Source organism: Rhinoraja longicauda, chromosome 2, assembly GCF_053455715.1.
Source record: "Rhinoraja longicauda isolate Sanriku21f chromosome 2, sRhiLon1.1, whole genome shotgun sequence".
In the NCBI taxonomy this organism is placed as follows: domain Eukaryota; kingdom Metazoa; phylum Chordata; class Chondrichthyes; order Rajiformes; family Arhynchobatidae; genus Rhinoraja; species Rhinoraja longicauda.
The window spans coordinates 10,115,923-10,136,726 of record NC_135954.1 but is presented as its reverse complement, the minus strand read 5'-3'; the positions used below and the strand labels follow the sequence as shown (position 1 = coordinate 10,136,726).

Genomic DNA, 20,804 nt, shown 5'->3' with positions numbered 1-20,804 from the left:
GATTCACCAGGCTAATTCTGGGATGTGAGTTATCCTCTCAATAAACACTAAACAGTTTGGGTGTGTAAATCTTGGAATTTAGAAGAATGAAGAGTGGCATTCAAACATATAAGATCCTTAGGAGGATTGACAGGGTAGATGTTCCTTTTAGTTTAGTTTATTATCATGTTTACCGAGTTACAGTGCTTTTGTTGCGTGCTATCTAGGCAGTGGAAAAACAGTGCATGATTACAGTCAAGCCATTTAGACTGTACAGATACATGATAAGGGAATAACGTTTAGTGCAAGGTAAAGCTGGGTAAGGTCCGATCAAAGATAGCCCGAGGGTCACCAATGAGGTAAATAGTAGTTCAGGACTGCTCTCTAGTTGTGGTAGGATGCTTCAGTTGCCTGATAACAGCTGGGAAGAAACTGTCCCTGAATCTAGTGGTGTGCGTTTTCAACACTTCCATACCTTTTGCGCGATGGGAGAGTGGAGAAGAAGGAGTGGTGGATAAATATTTAAAGATTGACACAAAATGCTGGAGTAACTCAGTGGGTCAGGCAACATCTCTGAAAAAAACGAATAGGTGATGTTTCGGGTTGAGACCTGAAACATGACCTATTCCTTTTCTCCAGAGATGCTGCCAGGCCCGTTGAATTACTCCTGCATTTTGCGTCTATCTTCGGTGTAAATCAGCACCTGCAGTTCCTTCTTACACAGGATAAATACTTGGTCGATTGAGTAGAGGGGGGGGGAGAAATAGCACAAAAGTGTTGAGACCAGTATAGATCAGCCATGGTCATATCAAATATCAGGGCAGGCTTGAAAGGCCCGGAGGCCTACTCCTGCTCCTATTTTCTTATGGCTCGTGATTTCTTTCCAAGGAGAAGTATGATCTCCTTACTCTTTCTATGACCTTCAAAACAGTGAAAATCCTATTGCTTAAAGAATTCATTGCACAATATTTGCTAGAGGAAAATGATGAAGTGACTTTGAATCTGAGCTTAATGCAATTCCATAAAGTGCTGCTCAATTTTATTTCCTTTCCCTGGCAAGATTCCTGATCCCAGAGGAATCTGTATTGGAGACATTAATTTAATTTTGTTTCAATTAATTCAAAATCAGCTCAATGCCATATAATAATGATGTGAACAGAGGTGCTAATGTGCCAAACCTAATGATCTTATTGTACTTGGCAAGCTCCCAACCCATCCAAGCCCACCTCCATTAAAGTGAAAAGGCTTCAGATCAATTGAAATTAATTCCCTCCTCAACTGAATTCTTGGGGTTAAGGTTTCCTTACCTGAAAGACATGAAAAAAAAATCAAAGGAAACAAATTTTGCTCAGTGTTAGAAGATGATACTTGTTAAAAAATTTCCTTGATGTTGCATTGAGAAAACATTCGAGTCCAAGTTAAACACAAATCTCAAAGTTTTTAACAAGTTCGAACCCAGACAAAATGTATGATCTGGATCACAAACGTCCAAGAATCAATGTAAACCTCTTAAAGAAATGACTCAGAGTCATAGTCATCGAGTCATACAGTGCGGAAACAGGCCCTTTGGCCCAACTTTCCCACGCTGACCAACATGTCCCATCCTCACTAGTTCCACTTGCCTGCATTTGCCCCATCTATATACTAAAACTCTTGTTTGCTTGGTTGTTTGTTCCTGAACTACAGCCAAAATTGTACACATTAGCGCGACAATTTTCGGCTCACTTTTCTCACCGTCGTCCTTTGGTGCTAATGGAAGAAGTTTCATTGAAATCGGTGTTATATTTTTGGTTATTCACATTTTAAAGTTTAAATCTATCTCCTGGGGGGAGGGGGGGTGGGAGGGAGGGAGGGGGATGGAGGGAGGGGGGAAGGGACGGAGGGGTAAGAGGGGGGATAAGGGGGGTTGTGGGGGGAGGGGAAGAGGGAGGGGAAGGGGAGAGGGGGAGGGAAGGGAAAGGGAGGGGGAGGGGAGGGGGAGGGAGGTTGGAGGGGGGATGGAGGGGGCGAAGAGGGGAGGGGGGTAGGAGAGGGTGCTGCACCAATGCAAAAGAGGTTTGGGCCCAACGGGTCCACTTGGTCTGGTATCCCTCTAAATCTGTCCTATCCATGTACCTGTCTAAATTGCTTCGTAAAAAGACGTACAGGTTTGTGGGTTATTTGGCATGGTAAATGTTAAAAATGTCCGTAGTGGGTATAGGATAGTGTTAAGGTCTGGGGATTGCTGGTCGGGTCGGGGCAGACCCAGTGGGCCGAAAGGGCCTGTTTCCGTGCTGTATCTCTAAACTACTTCCTTCAGCAGCTCGTTCCATATAACCACCACCCTTCGTGTAAAAAAGTTACCCTTCGGATTCCTATAAAATCTTTCTCTCTTCGTCTTAAACCTATGCCCTCTGGTTCTCGAGTACCCTACTATGGGCAAGAGACTCTGTGCATATACCCGGTCCATTTCTCTGATGATTTTATACACCTCTATAAGACCTCTATAAGACCTTATACACTGCATCCTCCTGTGCTCCAAGGAATAGAGTCCCAGCCTGCTCAAGCTCACCCTACAGATCAGACTCTCAAGTCCTTGTAAATCTTCTCTGCGCCATTTCCAACTTAACAGTATCTTTCCTATAACATGGTGCCCAGAACTGAACACAATTCTCTTCTGACTTCTGAAGATGAAACTGCGGAAGAATGTTCATACCCCTATAATGCTTAATCCTTTGAGGTAGTCCATCCGTGGTTGGGCCTGAGGAACACATCCAGCAACTACCACTTTCTTGTCTTGTTCTTGAGCTTTTCTGAAATGATTACAAGAAGAAACAGAGTTAGAGTTATATTTTACAAATAACGAATTAACGTCATAAAACTGCAATTTCCACATTAGCACGTTTATTTATCCATCTATCCAATCAAGTCCATAGCTTCCTGAAAGTGGCAACACAACAGCGGTAGAGTTGCTGCCTTACAGCGCTAGAGACCCAGATTCGATCCTGACCACGGGTAATGTCTGTACCCGTGACCTGCGTGGATTTCCTCCCATACTCCAAGGACTTACAGGTTTGCAGGTTAATTGGCTTCAGTAAAATTGTAAATAGTTCCTAAAGTGGGCCGAGGGCCTGTTTCCACGCTGTAGCTAAGGCAGTGGAGGCCAATTCTCTGAATGCATTCAAGAGAGCTTGATAGAGCTCTTAAGGATAGCGGAGTCAGGGGGTATGGGGAGAAGGCAGGAACGGGGTACTGATTGAGAATGATCAGCCATGATCACATTGAATGGCGGTGCTGGCTCGAAGGGCCGAATGGCCTCCTCCTGCACCTATTGTCTATTGTCTATTGTCTAAAAAAAACAGAACTAGATAAGAGTGGGGAAGAAATCGTTTGAGTATGCTTGCCTTCATCGATCGACCTTTGAGCATAAGAGTCAGGAAATCATGATGCAGCTTCAGAGCACATTGAAGAGGCCCAATTTGGAATATTGAGTGCAGTTCTGGTCGCTCCATTACAGGAAGAACGTGGAGGCTTTGGAAGGGGTGCAGAGGAGGTTTACCAGAATAATACCCAGGTATTAGGGGCTATTAGCTACAGGGTGGAGCTGGACAGGCTTGGATTGTTTTCTCTGGAACTTCGGAGATTACGGAGAGACCGGAAAGAAATATATAAAATTATGAGAGCCAAAAGATAGAGCAGAGTCAGAACCTTATTCCCAGGATGGAAAAATCAAATACTAGAGAGCACGGCATTAAGGTGAGAGGGGCAAAGTTTAATGATAATGTGCAGGTCAAATTTTCTTTTACACAAAGGGTGGTGATGGAGGCAGCTACAATAATGGCATTTAAGAGACCTTTGGATTGAAACATGCCCGTCAAGTCCACAGTATGTGAAAGAAATAGAAAATTGGCACATGCGGACATGTGCACATGCGGACATGTGCACATGCAGAACGTGAGATAACATAGAACGAGCAAGAACAGGTGATCAAATAGTGACTTGGTGGGTCGAAGGGCCCATTTCCATGCTGCATCTCTAAAACTAAACTAAAGTTAAAACTTCAGTGCAATAATAAGTTCAGTACTTATGGAAGTGTCACCTTCAATGAACCATTAAACAAAGGCCTCATTGCATCCTTACGTAGTAGATATTGGGGCACCATAGTTTGACTGGGAGATAGCAAAGGAGTTCACCCTTAGTAAAGCACAACATTTATCTCTGAACTAACATACAAAAGGAATCAATTAGTAATTTATCTCATTGTTGATAATAGGATCCTGTAGTGCACAAATTGGCTGCTGCTTTCTCAGAGTTGCAACCTTGACTACCATCACCACTTTGGAAGTTCTTCAGCTCATTAAAATGTGCGATTGTGATACAAACCTTTTAGTTTAGTTTAGTTTAGAGATACAGCACAGAAACAGGCTCACCTAGTCCACGCTGACCAGCACTATACCACGCACTAGGGTCAATTTACAATCTTTACCAAAGCCAATTAACCTACAAACCTGTATCCCTTTGGAGTGTGGGAGGAAACCGGAGCACCCAGGGAAAACCCACGCAGTCACAGGGAGAACCTAGACAGCACCCATAGACAGGTGCGAACCTGGGTCTCTGGCGCTGTAAGGCACCAGGCTGCACCATCGCGCTGTCCTTTTGTTCAATAGATCCTCACCAAAACATACACAAGCCATGTGTACATACGACAATTTGATAAATTCAAAAACTTCAGGCCAGTCTTAAGTGAAAGTGATACAATCAACAAAGCTTAAGAGGGACAGGGTACTTTTTCGCCAACTAGCATATTTCGGTTACACAAATAAAACACAAAATATTGTGAATGTCAACACAGCGAGAACAGCAATGGATATTTTCACAGAGTTTGCCAAGAACATTTATTCAGTTTACTCCGAACACAGAATTAATTCTAACTGGACGAAACTGATAAAAACTAGAAAACTAGAAACAAAGCAGAAAATTCTGGGAATACCTATTAGCATATCTATGGAAAGGAATATGCACATTTCTGATGACAGCTTTTATTAGAAATAGGGTAAACTGAACCTATAATAGAACTAAGTAATAAATGGATGTAAGATATAAGAAGATAGACACAAAATGCTGGAGTAACTCAACGGGAGAGGGGGCATCTCTGGATAGAAGGAATGGGTGACGTTTCGGGTTGAGACCCTTCAATCAGTTTGAAGAAGAGTCACGCCCTGAGACGCCACCTATCCATGTTCTCCTGGGATGCTGCCTGACCCTCTAAGCTACTCCAGCACTCTGCGTCTTATTTTATAAACCAGCATCTGTAGTTCCTCGTTTCAACAGATATAAGTTGTTCAGCTCTTCAAATCTACCCTGCAATTCAAAATTGCAGTTGATCTTTACCTCAGCATCACTTTCTGTGATGGAATGGAGATGCTGACTGAGGAAAGAAAAGAAATATCTCAGAATAAGGAGTAGGCCATTTAGGATGTATGGGGAGAAGGGAGGAGAATGGGATGAGGAGGGAGAGATAGATCAGCCATTATTGAATGGCAGACTAGACTTGATGGGCAGAATGGCCTAATTCTTCCTATCACTTATGAACATGAATTTAGAATTTAAATGAGGAGAAATTGATAAATGCTTGGAATGCGCTATCCAATAAAGCTATGGAGCCTCAGTTAATGATGGGTTATTGTTTTGAATTAACTCAAAGACCGAGTCTCCACAGCCATTTAAGGGAGAGCATTTCATGGATTTATCTCACTGAAGAAAATGCACCTTAGTAACATTTAGTTTAGCACTATCCTACACACTAGGGACAATTTACAATTTTACCAAAACCAATTAACCTACAAACCTTCATATCTTTGGAGCGTGGAAGGAAAGCGAAGCACCCGAGAAAACCCACATGGTCACGGGGAGAACGTACTAACTCTGTACCGACAGCACCCGTAGTCAGGATCGAACCCGGGTCTCTGACGCTGTAAGGCAGCAACTCTACCACTGCGCTACCGTGCCGAACCTACATTCTAACTGACCTACTCCTCATTCTGGAACAAAGGCCTGCATCTTGATATTCAGTCAGCATCTCCTATCCCCACCTCTGCCCATCCTGCATTTACCCTGTTGAATCCCCTAAATATTTGCCTGTGTCAACCAGGTCACTTCTCATTCTCATTCACGCAATCTCCGCTCACACTGCAAACCTCCACCCCAATCCCCATCCCGAGGAACCAGGCTGGAGAATCTTTGTTGCACTAAAAGTCCAAGGGTGTGATGAGCTGTATTTCAAAGTATTGCACGAGGTAGTTAAGAGATGGTGAACCATTTTGGTTCTCACCTTTTACAACTGATTTTTACATGGTACCTGTAGAGTGGAGAATAGCAAATGTGACTGCTCTATTTAAAAAAGGAGGGAACTACCAGCCTGTTGGCCTAACATTAGCATTAGGGAAGATGCTGATAGATATAACGTGGTACACCAGTCATTGAAAGTAGGCATGCAGGTGCAGCAGGCAGTGAAGAAAGCGAATGGTATGGGTTTCTATGTTTTCTAGGATATTAGAATGAGAAACTAAGGAAAGAATAATAGAATTATGTGAAGGAGAAATCATGTTTGAGTGATCTACTGAAGCACCTTGAGGAATGACTGGCAAAACCAGTGATTATGGTGTGTTTGAATATTCAGCATGCATTTTATAAAAACACAAAGTGGTAGAAAATCTCAGCAGGTCAGGCAGCCTCTCTGGATTGAATGAACAGGTGATGTTGTAGGGACATACGGATTGGCCAGGTAGTCTAGAACCCTCGGATTGGTTTACGGATCACGTGGTGCGGGTGCGCGAGGTATTTGAGTGTCTGGCGCCAAACTGGGGTTAGAGATTAGATTAGCGAGCGAAGTTAGTGAGTGTCCAAAAGTAAGTGCGTTGCGTTGGTCACGGGTTTTATCGACAATAAAGTCTTTGGATAATATCGCTCGTTTGGACTCACTACATTGGTGACCTCGAACGTAGGAATTGAAGCAGCAGCATGTCGCAGGCGGGAGCGAGCGCGGGCGAGATTCATCTACCGCCGTTCTGGGCCTATCAGCCGCACCTGTGGTTTGTGCAGGCGGAATCTCAGTTCCATCTTAAAAGGGTGGAGAAAGACCAGGAGAAGTTCCACCACCTGGTGAGCTGTCTGCAGTCGGAGGTGGCTGCGCGGGTCAGTCAATACCTGACCAGTCCACCCCAAACGGAGCAGTACGTGGGGCTCAAGAGGCTCCTCCTAAGGACTTTTGGCAGGAGCCAGAACCAGCGGGCTCTGAAGCTCCTCCATTTACCAGAGCTGGGGCAGCGGCTACCGTCGGAGTTGATGACCGAGATGCTGACCTTGGTAGGCGACCATCAGCCGTGCATGGTTTTCGAAGCGGCTTTTCGGGAGAAACTACCCCGGGACGTCAGGCTAGTGTTGGCCGACGTCTCGTTTGAAGATCCGGTAGCGTTCGCCGAGAAAGCCGACGCGCTCGTCAGGGAGCGACACACCCGAGACTCGGTTAATCGGGTCTCGAGGCCCAGCGGCAGTCGGTGGAGCGGCCGAGAGAGCGATGCATCGGCCGCTATTTCGCAGTCAGCACGCCAAGAAGGGGCTGCAGAACATGTTTATTGGTCGCGGGCTCGAGCAACAGGGCCGAATAGGCGCGGCTGGTGTTTCTTCCATCGGCGGTGGGGCAGTGAGGCTCGAAGCTGCAGAGCCCCGTGTTCGTTTCCGGGAAATGCCTGGGCCGATCGAATGTAGAGGCAGTCTCGATTGGCCGTAATTGCCGCCTCTATGCGACGGACCAAGGTACCGGGATCGTTTTTCTGGTGGATACGGGAGCGGTGGTGAGTATTGTGCCCCCCTATGACGGCGAAGTTCAAGCGGGGGGGAAGGGGCCGCCCCTCATTGCGGTGAACGGTAGCCCCATCCGCACTTACGGTAAAAGGGCTATGTCCCTGACCTTCGAGTCCAGGACCTACCGTTGGGATTTCATCGTTGCGGATGTGGGCCAGGCCATTTTGGGTGCGGATTTCCTATGGGCGTTTTCGTTGGTCGTAGACGTCCGCGGGAGGGGCCTGCAGCCCTCGGCTAGCGTACGGCCCCGAGGTACGGGGCCTGCGGCCCCTCCAAGCGCCGCCCCGCCCAGGCCATTACCACGGCCCCCGGCCAGTTCGATGCGGTCCTAGCGGACTTCCCGCAGCTCCTCGTTCAGCAGTTCGATGGACCTTCCGAGAAGCATGGGGTCGTGCATTTCATTCCGACCGAGGGGCCGCCGGTTTTTGCCCGGGCACGGCGCCTCCCACCCGACAAGCTGGCCATGGCTCGAGAGGAGTTCCTGAACTTGGAGAGGCTGGGAATTGTGCGGCCTTCGAGTAGTCCGTGGGCTTCCCCCTTGCATATGGTTTCCAAAGCATCTGGGGGGTGGAGACCATGTGGGGATTTCCGACGACTTAACGCGGCAACACGGCCGGATCGCTACCCGATTCCGCACATATAGGACTTCTCAGCCAGCCTGGAGGGGGCTACAATTTTTTCTAAGATCGATTTGGTGCGGGGATATCATCAGATCCCGGTCCACCCGCCGGACATTCCAAAGACGGCTACCATTACTCCGTTCGGGTTGTTTGAGTGGTTGCGCATGCCTTTCGGCCTTAAAAACGCAGCTCAGGCATTCCAGCGTTTATTTACCTCGATGACATTTTGATTGCCAGCCGTTCGGTCCAGGAGCACTTAGTCCACCTCCGCACTGTATTCCAGAGGCTGCAAGACCACGGCCTGATGCCAATTCGGCCTGTCGGCGGTAGATTTTTTGGGTCACCGGGTTACACCGGCCGGTGCCACTCCTTTGCCAGCTAAGGTGGACACGGTCCGCTCTTTTCCACGCCCTACGACCATCAAGGGTTTGCAGGAATTCGTGGGCATGGTGAACTTTTATCACCGGTTCGTGCCTGCAGCAGCTCGGGTCATGCGCCCCCTTTTTCAATGCCTCGCGGGTAACCCCGCTGAGTTGGTATGATCCGCAGCTGCAGAGACGGCTTTTGTCGCGGTCAAACAGGCCCTCGCCAACGCCACCATGCTGGTACACCCGCGCTCCTCCGCCCCCACGGCTCTGACGGTGGACGCCTCAGACGTGGCGGTGGGTGGGGTTTTGGAGCAGCAGGTCGAAGGTCGCTGGCAGCCCCTGGCGTTTTCAGCCGGCAGCTCTCGCGAGCCGAGCTCAAATATAGTGCGTTTGATAGGGTGCTCCTGGCCCTCTATTTAGCGGTCCGCCACTTCCGTTATTTTTTGGAGGGCCGCTCTTTTGTGGCCTACACGGATCACAAACCTCTGACATTCGCTTTTGCTAAAGTTTCTGATCCGTGGTCGGCTCGCCAGCAGCGGCACCTCACCCTGATTTCGGAGTTTACCACCGATCTCCGTCATATTGCGGGTAGGCTTAATGCTGTTGCTGATGCCCTGTCCCGGCCGGCCATTCCCTCCATAGCCGTGGTAGGCGGACAGGTGGATTTCCAGGAGCTAGCGGAGGCTCAGCGCCTGGAAGGAACTGCCGCAGTGTACACCTCCACAGCCTCGGGACTGCGTCTGGAACAGGTGGCGTGTGGCCCCACAGGTACCAAGTTGTGGTGTGACGTTTCCCTTCCACACCCTCGCCCGGTGGTGCCTGCCGCTCTGCGGCGTAAGGTTTTTGAGGCCATTCATGGCCTGGCACATCCGTCCATCAGGGCGACTTCAGCCATGGTGGCCGCCCGGTTTGTCTGGCACGGCCTGCGGAAGCAGGTGGCAGCCTGGGCACGTGCCTGCATTCCGTGCCAGACCTCCAAAGTTCATCGCCATGTCCAGCCCCCATACCAGAGATTCGAGGTCCCCCCCCCGTCCGTTTTTTCCACATCCATATGGATTTGGTGGGTCCATTGCCCTATTCTAGGGGTTATACTCATCTGCTGACGGTGGTTGATCGGTTTACACGTTGGCCGGAGGCGCTCCTGTTGTCAGACACCTCGGCGGCCTCCTGTGCACGGGCCCTGGCGTTGCATTGGGTGGCCCGTTTCGGCGTCCCGGCTATCATCACCATGGATCGGGGGGCCCAGTTCACCTCGTCCCTCTGGGCCGCGCTGGCACAGTTGTATGGGTCCCGCTTACAGCAGACCACCGCCTATCATCCCCAGTCCAACGGGATGGTTGAGCGCTTACATCGGCAGCTGAAGGTGTCCCTCTGTGCTCGCCTGACCGGCCACGATTGGGCTGACCAGCTGCCTTGGGTCCTCCTCGGCATTCGTACGGCCCCAAAGGCTGAGCTAGGCACATCCTCGGCCGAGCTCGTCTACGGTTCGCCCCTGCGGGTGCCGGGTGACATTCTCCCTTCTGCTCCCGCCTTGCCGCTGTCCGTCACGTCGGTTTTGGGTTCCCTCCGGGCGCGGGTGGGTTCTCTGGCTCCAGTCCCGACCTCCAGGCACGGAAGCACGGCAGTCCACGTCCCGTCGGACTTGCGGGACTGCGATTACGTGTTCCTTCGAGGGTTCTGGGGGGGTCATGTAGGGACATACGGATTGGCCAGGTAGTCTAGAACCCTCGGATTGGTTTACGGATCACGTGGTGCGGGTGCGCGAGGTATTTGAGTGTTTGGCGCCAAACTGGGGTTAGAGATTAGATTAGCGAGCGAAGTTAGTGAGTGTCCAAAAGTAAGTGCGTTGCGTTGGTCACGGGTTTTATCGACAATAAAGTCTTTGGATAATATCGCTCGTTTGGACTCACTACAATGTTTCAATTAATAAGTTCTAGGAGCAGAATTAGGCCATTCAGCCCATCAAATCGACAGCACCATAGTTGATTTATCTTTCCCTTACAACCCTTTCTTCTGTAAATCTGTCAATCTACGCCTGAAAAATATCCATTGATTTGGCCTTCACAGCCGTCTATGTCAGTTATTCACCACACAGACTCAAGACCCTTCTTCAGACTGTGAGGCTGCATGACCTGCTGAGTGACTCCAGCATATTGTGTTACATAGAAACATAGAAAATAGGTGCAGGGGGAGGCCATTCAGCCCTTCGAGCCAGCACCGCCATTCATTGTGATCATGGCTGATCGTCCACAATCAATAACCCGTGCCTGCCTTCTCCCCATATCCCTTGATTCCACCAGCCCCATGAGCTCTATCTAACTCTCTCTTAAATCCATCCAGTGATTTGGCTTCCACTGCCCTCTGTGGCAGAGAATTCCACAAATTCACAACTCCCAGAAAAATTCCTTCTCATCTCAATTTTAATCTTTCTCACCTCAGTTTTACTCAAGATTTTTTGCTCAAGATTCCAGCATCTGCAGTTCCTTGTGCCTTAGGCTTTTGATAAAGATCCACACAGAAGATCTATGAACAAGGTTGGAGCTTATGGAACTGGGAGCAATATATTGGCTCATATACCTCAATATATTTCACTCTTAACTCTCTTCAGTTAGATTTTCATCTGGATTAGTGGCAACATCCATTGTGACTACTCAATGCATTCTTGTATCTGCATAATTTCAGCCAACAATGAACCATTCTACATTTCCTTGATCGTCGTCTGCTTTGATCTGTCATTCTCTATGTATCCTTCCATATCTCCAGTTTCCCTCTCCCCTGACTCTCAGTTTGAAGAATGGTCTCGACCCAAAACGATACCCATTCCTTCTCTCCAGAGATGCTGCCAATTCTTCTGAGTTACTCCAGCATTTTGTGTCTATCTTCGGTGTAAACTAGCATCGGCAGTTCCTTCCTACACCTTCTGCACAATTTCCATGTTAGCTGTGTACAATTAGATTTTTGAAGAACTATTTATTCCTGGTAGATATAAAGCATGTTAATATTCCAAGCTTGCTCTAACTGTTGATAATCACATTGTCAAAGATTTCCTTGTAAAGTCTAAAGCATTTTAAGAATGTCTCAAGCAGTTTATCAAAACAGTGAATGAAGGAAAGTTCAGGCTGTACCCAGATGAACACTCATAAATATCAAACAATAAATTGTAGATTTTTTCCATCTCTACTTGTACTGTATTAAGACAGACCAATTTGGGTCTGATGTCCAAATTGATGAAGTGCGACTTTTCCTGAAGCAGGTTTTCTACCACCAGCCAAGAATTACCCTGGGCAATCAATATTGTTTGTGTGTAACATTTTCATCCTTGCCCTAACTAATAGAGAATGTGATAAAAAAGTCAGTGCAAATGATTTTATAAAAACTTTATTGTCGTCAATGTGTGCAGATAAGAGTAAATAATGAGAAGATTTTCCATCTGCAGGAGGATTAGTAACTAGGGAGCAGTAATGTAGTTACTGTAACATTCTTAAGGGATTGGGCAGGCTGGATGCAGGAAAAATGTTCTTGATGTTGGGGGAAGTCCAGAACCAGGGGTCACAGTTTAAGAATAAGGGGTGGGCCATTTAGGACTGAGATGAGGAAAAACCTTTTCACCCAGAGAGTTGTGAATCTGTGGAATTATCTGCCACAGAAGGCAGTGGAAGCCCATTCACTGGATGTTCTCAAGAGAGTGTTAAATATAGCTCTAGGGCTAACGGAATCAAGGGATATAGAGGGAAAACAGGAATGGGGTACAGATTTTGGATGATCAGCAATGATCATATTGAATGGCATTGCTGGCTCGAAGGGGAGAATGGCCTACTCCTGCACCTATTTTCTATGTTTCTATGTTTAGTTACGAAGAAAAACAAAATCAAGCATTTACAGCATATAAATGTGTACGGCATAAAATTAAAATTAATGTCACCACACAACAATGTTCTCAACCTCTAAAAACTTAACTGATCATTTACTACTTGATGCACATTAAATCTTACCAGGTAGCCCTGTATATGTACCACTACCATGGTATCTGTCACAAAAGGGGTGTTAACTTGCAGAATAATGAAAGGCATAGAGAGGATATGGAAAGGATGTTTCCACTGGTGGTAGAGTCTAGGACCAGAGGCCATTACCTGAGAAGAAAAGGATGTAACTTTAGAAATTAAATGAGATGGATTTTTTTATTCAGAGGGTGGTGAATTTGTGGAACTCATTGCCACAGAGGGCTGTGGAGGCCAAGTCAGTGGACATTTTTAAGGCAGAGATTGATAGATTATTGATTCGAACGGGTGTCAAGGGTTATGGGGGAAAGGCAGGAGAATGGAATTAGGATGCAGAGATCAGCCATGATTGAATGGCAGAGTGGCCTCGATGGGCCGAATGGCCGAATTCTACTCCTATAACTTGTGAACTTGTCACACGGTTACAGAACCATGAGGCCAAATCTAGCCCAACTGCTGAAGCTTCTGGGCGGGACATTGGGGCAGTGGTAGAGTTGCTGCCTCACATTGCCAGAGACCCGGCCGGGTTCGATCTTGACTACTGGTACTGACGTTGCAGAGTTTGTACATCCACCGTGACAGTTTTCACTGGTTGCTCCGGTTTCCTCCCACATTCTAATGAGGTGCAGGTTTGTAGGTGAATTGGATAACGTAGAACTAGTGTACGGGTCATCATTGGTCAGCGTGGACTCAGTGAGCCAAAGGGCTTGAAGAAAGGTCTCGACCCGAAACGTCACCCATTCCTTCTCTCCAGAGATGCTGCCTGTCCCGCTGGGTTACTCCAGCATTTTGTGTCTACTTTCGATTTAAACCAGCGTCTGCAGTTCTTTCCTACATGGGCTTGTTTCCAAGCTGTATCTCTGAAACTAAAACTCCTTCATTTCTTTAAAAGATTTGATCGAACTTTTACCATCCACAAACCACATGCACCAACTCAATTACAAAAGGAGCTAGGCATGGGAAGGAGTGGAATATAGTAAATTAATATCGATACCTAATGTTTATTATGTATTAAGGTGTATTAAATGGAAAACTATTAATCTCCGAGGCTGGAAATTGGACTGCATTGATTACCAATTTTAAAATAAATTATCCCAATGAGAAAGTTAATATAAAAGTGTAGGAAAGTCGCACAATAACGGTAAGCAGCATTTTATAATTGGACACCCTTTTGTTTAACGCGATCTATAATCCATCCATGCACCATCAGAAAAGTTCAAATCAATTTCCTGCAAACAGAAACGGAACATTGTTCCTAAAATATTCACGACTGACTAATCCACTATCCACGAGTAATGTTTCTCAATAAAATTCAGAGGCTACAGAATAAATATTTGACAACAAAATATCTGCAAATGGCCAACAGAAAGTTGTGCAATTTATCAAACTTGAATTGCATGTTGGAACGCAATTCCATTATTGTTAAATATGTGCACTGTCCAAACTAACTCTGAAATACTAATCACAGCAGAAATTTGGGATTGTTTGGCTCAAATTTAATTTCAGGTGTGGGGGGGGCGGACACGGAGCTGTCCGTCCAAGAATGAGGCAGCACACTGAGTTATCCAACACCACTTTATTCCGTGAGTCGCACCCTCCTTCCCCACTCTCTTATCTTCTGCTCTTGGACTCCTCGTGACCTCTCACGAGCCTCAGGTTATGTACTGTGTGTGCCCCCCCCCCAGAACCAGAGGCGCAGAAATGGTCGGGCAGCCGGACGAGGCGGCCAGACCTTGTACGCACATTCCCGTGCAAAGGAGTCCTGCCCTGTAAAGGCAAATTAGGTTGGGCCCGAGATGGGGGAGGCGAAATTTAGTAGGAACCTGAGGGACAACTTTATTCACACAAAGGGTGGTGGGTGTAGGGAACGAGCAGCTGGAGGAGGTAGTTGAGGCAGGTACTTCTGCAACATTTAAGAAGCATTTAGAGAGGTATATGGATAGGATAGGGTTAAGGTATGGGCCAAATGCAGGCAGGTGGGACTAGTGTAGATGGAGCATGGTGGTTGGCATGGGCAAGTTGGGCGGAAGGGCCTGTTTCCATGCTGTATGACTTTATTTACTTTTTTGTTACTTATGTTGCTTTCTGCATGGCTAATACTGAATCCTCCCCCTCCCCCCCCCCCCACTTCTGTTTGAAAGACTTACTGTTCTGCAAATTTTCAATGTAAACAATCAAAATCATAGAGTAATATTTGCAGTCACTTTTGAATACCCAAACCTAAACAAGTTAGAATTATCAAAACAAAACATATAAAGACTCCCTTTTTTTTGTAATGGGGCTAAGAAATGCTCAGGCAGGATTATAAAGTATCTACTGGTGGGATTTGTCAGGTTTGGTTTTCATTCAGCATAACTGATGACGGCCATATTTGAATTGAGTGGGTTGGAGAGAAGTGGACAAGACCGGTCATGTGCATTGGAGTTACGATGTTGCACTGAACCAAATGGGGAGGGAGAGACATATATTCATTATTGTGATGAAATACTTATTGTCTGAATGCTATAAATTGGTGTTCTCATTCCGTTTGGAATCTATCTACTGTGGTATATTAACAAGCCCCTTTTAAATCTCCCTTTAAATGAATTCAGTCTATGCTACTTCTTTGGCCTTCATTTTAGTTCCATATTTTGTCATCTCACTGTGCAAAATGAATTTGAGTTTTCCTCATAGACAATAGACAATAGGTGCAGGAGTAGGTCATTCGGCCCTTCGAGCCAGCACCGCCATTCAATGTGATCATGGTTGATCATTCACAATCAGTACCCCGTTCCTCTCCCCATACCCCCTGACTCCGCTATCATTAAGAACGCTATCTAGCTCTCTCTTGAAAGCATCCAGAGAATTGGCTTCCACTGCCTTCTGAGGCAGAGAATTCCACAGATTTACAACTTTCTGAGTGAAATAGTTTTTCCTCGTCTCCATTCTAAATGGCCTACCCCTTATTCTTAAACTGTGGCCCCTGGTTCTGGACCCCCCCAACATTGGGAACATGTTTCCTGCCTCAAGCGTGTCCAATCCCTTAATAATCTTATATGTTTCAATAAGATCCTCTCTCATCCTTCTAAATTCTAGTGTATACAAGCCTAGTCGCTCCAGTCTTTCAACATTCGACAGTCCCGCCATTCCGGGAATTAACCTAGTGAACCTAGGCTGAAGGGTTTGTGGGCATAGTGGGCTGAAGGGCCTGTTCCTGTGCTGCTCTACTACTTAAACATACTAAACAAAGAGAAAACATTCTGCCTTTCAGTAGAACCCACTTCCACAATTCATAGTTTAGTTTAGTTTAGGTTAGAGATACAGCACTGACACAGGCCCTTTGTCCCATCGAGTCTGCACCGACCAGCGATCTCCGTACACTAGCTAATATCCTACACACAAGAGACAATTTATAATTTTTACCAAAGCCAATTAACCTACAAACCTGTACGTCTTTGGAGTATGGGAGGAAATCAGAGCACCTGGGAAAAACGTACAAACTCCGTACCGACAGCACAGACCAAACTCTGGCGCGGTAAGGCAGCAACTCTAATGCTGTGCCACCTTTCATTTTTATGCAGTGCACTTTGGGTCAGGTGGACCAGGTTCATGATGTTACTTCTGATGGGCAAGTTACATAAACTTGTGGCAAATGTTAAACCTCATGTTGAGAACCCCATAATTAAAGCAGCTGCAGATTTTGCTTAAAGCATGTCCACAATCACTTTGGATGAAACCATAAAAAGCACCTCAGAGATGTAGCCTTACATTTGCTAAGTAAAAGACATTTCACAAGAATGGTTCTCGGAAATGTTTCAAACCTTTAATCCATTTCTTCCTGTAAATAAGTTATGCCCCACCAGAGTTAAAAATGGCTGCTGAGGTCATGCTCCAGTACAACGTTCTTTCGGTTCCAGTTAAATTTTAGGCACTTGATCCCATATATGACCGGAATAGTTACTCTACCATAGATAGGCAAAACATCATCTATCATTACGAATAATCAGACACCAAACATATACAAGTGTACAAAATCTTACAAATCCCAAATAATGTTGACACAATAAACATTACAAAAGTCCAACTGGCAATCATCCATATAGTAAATATCCAGAACACAAAAACTTTCTGTGTTGAAGCAGATTGCTCATATAATCTTCAGTCCATTTGTGAACCATGCTTTCTGGCTATCGATTCCCTGCTACAGAACACAATTTATGTAACCTTGAAAGCATCCAGAGAATCGGCCTCCACTGCCTTCTGAGGCAGAGAATTCCACAGATTCATAACTCTCTGGGTGAAAAGGTTTTTCCTTATCTCCATTCTAAATGGCCTACCCCTTATTCAATCATGGCTGATCTACATTTCACTCAACCCTGCCTTCTCCCCGTAACCTCTGACACCCTTAGTCATCAAGGATATGTCAATCTGCGCCTTAAAAATACTCAATGACTTGGCCTCCACAGCTGGCCGTGCAATGAATTCCACAGATTCACCACCCTCTGACTAAAGAAATTTCTCCTCATCTAATTACTAAAGTTACTTCCTTTTCTTCTGAGGCTATGGCCTCTGGTCCTTGACTCTATCTCTAGTGGAAACATCCTCTCCACATCCACTCTATCCAGGCCTTTCACTATTTAGTAAGTTTCAATAAGATCCCCCCTCATCCTACTAAACTCCAGTGAGTACAGGCCCAATATTACCCTATCAATTTCACATCTTGGATAAATACTGTGGATTTAAATGAGAACACATTACGCAATCAAATATCACCCCCAATGATATTTCATGCAAATAGGTGATTTAAGCAAAAAAAAATACTTACCACTTTGTTAATTCAAAACAAAATGGGAAAACAAACTGGAATTGACTTCCACTATTTAAGATGATAAAATCTAGGTGAATGTTGTAAAGAATTAAGGCTAAAAAATGTTGGGAAATATGGAAAAAATTAAGGTGGCTTGGGATTTTAAAGGTTGTTTATTGGAGAAGGAAGTATTGATTAAGAATCATGATCCCTCCAACTTTAAGAGTGCAACGATCAATACAGTAAAATTATTCAATGCTCCTGTGATGCTGCAAAAATAATGGAAATGAGCCTTGAGCCAGGGGGAGAAGCAATAGCGAGGTAGAGCTCAACACTCAAAGCAGGCAGTTTGGAAAACAGATACAGAGAAAATGATTGCCCTGCAAACAGTGCTGCATCTTTGTGTGAGGGAGTGTGGAACAAGGCAAGGGAAACCACGGAACTGTTGTCAGACCATTCAGTGTGATGTCAGGAAACTCATGTAACAGGGGGTAACCAGGAACGTTCTCCAGCTTAAAGGTTCAAAATTGATTTTGATAAATTTTTATTGTGAATTTGTTTGGCATCTTTTTTTAATTTTACATGAATTGCATTGGACATAAAGTTTAAAGTACGTAAAAGTAATATAAATACTTGTATTGTTTACTTCAAAGCAGAGTGCCTCAGAATGCAAGGTGGATGGAGGAAGCATGCCTGGTTCCCTGGTTACTTTGTGTCTGGAAATCTGACTGGGCATTTCCTCGTGTTTGCTCCACTTGCAAATTCCAGGCTAGTTCATAAGTTATCGGAGCAGAATTGACCATTAGGCCCATTAAGTCTACTCTGCCATTCAATCATGGCGGATCTATCGTTCCCTCTCAGCACCATTCTCCTGCCTTCTCCTCATAACCCCTGGGATATAGGAAGTGACATCATTCCCCATGCAGAGCTCCTTTTGTCAACATAGGTAACCATTTTGTCAGTCCCTCCCAGAAGACTAAATCCTTACTTCTGCCACGTTGGACTGATACTCATGTAGGAAAAAAACTGCCGATGCTGGTTAAAATCAAAGGTAGATACAAAATGCTGGAGTAACTCAACGGGTCAGACAGCATCTCGAGAGAGAAGGAATGAGTGACGTTTCAGGTTGAGACACTTCTTCAGTCTGAAACTCCACAACATTTGCAAACTCCACTACATACATGATTTGGGTACAACTGCAATAGTGCGTCCACCAAAAAAATAATATGCAAGACCACCACCTATTTTCCGGCATCCTTGGTTCCAGAGCATTTCTGGATTATCCGTTTTGCCGGACCAACAGAGGTCGCAGCATCCGAGAGGAGCCCGTAGGTACTGGAAAGGTCTGTCCAGGCAGCCGAGGGGCCTCAGAAGTCGGCCTCAGAAGTCAATTGTGAGAACAGATCTGCCGGCTCCGACTGGGCCGGAGTTCCAGCGCCCCAGCCGCAGGGGGCAAATTCGACCCACCGATCAGCCGTGGAAATCCCAACGAGGATGAGATCGGCCGACCCACCTGCCCAAGGGCTGCACGGTGGCGCAGCGGTAGAGTTGCTGCCTTACAGCGAATGCAGCGCCGGAGACTCAGGTTCGATCCTGACTATGGGTGCTGTACTGTACGGAGTTTGTACGTTCTCCCCTAGTGGGTGTAGGATAGTGTTAATGTGCGGGGATCGCTGGGCGGCGCGGACTCGGTGTATCCGCGCTGTATCTCTAAATCTAAAAATCTAAAATCTTAAATCACACTTTCAGGGGGATTTCTGGGAGTATTTTTAAGTGCACTCTCATAATTTTGGTTGGATTAAAGTAGGCTCCGGATCACCAGTTCTCCTCAAGGTATGTTACACTACCAGTTGCTGAAAAATCGGTGGTGGATCTGTAGTCCCCAAATTGCCATAGAGAAGTTTCTGGGCAAATAAATGTAACATTCTGAACATTTGCAATATTTTTAATAGGGAATTAGTTGAGTATAACGAGCTACGCTGTCTCTGTGCACTTGTGTACTGCCTAGGTGAGGTCTGGTAAATAATTTTATCGAGTAGTATGCAAAGCATTTCACTGCACCTAGGTACATGTAACAATAAAGTATAATTGAATCACTGAATCATGCATTTGAGTTCATCAATCACATTATTTCGACTGTGCTATGCATAATGGGTATTCCATTGGAAGGACTTGGTGGGAAATGTTTACTTCAACTGTTTCAAAGATCTTATGTAAGATTACTCTAATTACTCTCATTTGCATGTTTAAAGACTTAGAATTCAAATTATATGCCAGGAATAAACGGCTCAATGTGAACATTTTGGAGTACCTCTCTTCTTATCTAATCACAGGCAACTGAACATCTGCTTGTCCCTGCATGCATGTTAAAATGTAAAGGAAATCCTGGCTGTGGCTACTCAGTCACTATTACCTGCTTCGAAAATTTTTAGTATAGCTTAATTTACATGTTAAAATGGGTGCAGGAGTAGGCCGTTCGGCCCCAAGAGCTAAATCTAACTCTCTTGAAAACTAGTTTAGTTTAGTTTAGTTTAGATATAGAGCGGAAACAGGCCCTTCAGCCCACCGAGTCCACGCCGACCAGCGATCACCGAACACACTAGCACACACAATTCTACCGAAGCCAATTAACCAACAAAACCGTACATCTTTGGAACGTGGGAGGAAACTGGAGCACCCGTTGAAAACCCACGCGGTCACGGGGAGAACGTACAAACTCCATACAGACAGCACCTGTAGTCAGAATCTAACCCGGGTCTCTGCTGCTGTAAGGCAGCAACTCTACCGCTGCGCCATCGTGCCGCCCACAAACTCGATTCATCTTTGCCAATTAATCCAGCAGTGTTTCCTATCCAGCGACAATGCCTTAATTATATCTTAAAATCTGATTTTAAAAATCAGCATGACCATGAACAGGAGATGCTGAAATGTGTATTATCCAGCGGTTTTGTCGCTGATGGGTGCTGACATTGCAGTGTTTCAAAAGTAACCTGCAGGGGATGCATGTTCTTTCGCACACAGTCCTCTACACACTTGCTGGTGAAGTCTGTGACGGCAGTGGTATATTCATCTAGGTTACCCACAGAATCCTTGAATATGGTCCAGTCCACTGACTCAAAGCAGTTGCAAAGGATCTCATCTGTATCCTCAGACCAGCACTGCATGACTTTCTGCACTGGATCCTCCCGCTTCAGTTTCGGCTTGAAAGCTG

General features: G+C 45.9%; 1 protein-coding gene across 3 annotated transcripts in view; it reads right to left on the bottom strand.

Moving 5' to 3' along the window:
• The window catches only part of cdkal1 (CDK5 regulatory subunit associated protein 1-like 1), a 541,005-nt gene that overhangs the window by 398,425 nt on the left and 121,776 nt on the right, over positions 1-20,804 (bottom strand). For all 3 annotated transcript variants that reach the window (XM_078414892.1, XM_078414899.1, XM_078414884.1), the window contains exon 5: positions 2,675-2,771. In XM_078414892.1, the coding sequence (XP_078271018.1) occupies positions 2,675-2,771 (97 nt within the window). The remainder of the gene's footprint in view (positions 1-2,674; positions 2,772-20,804) is intronic.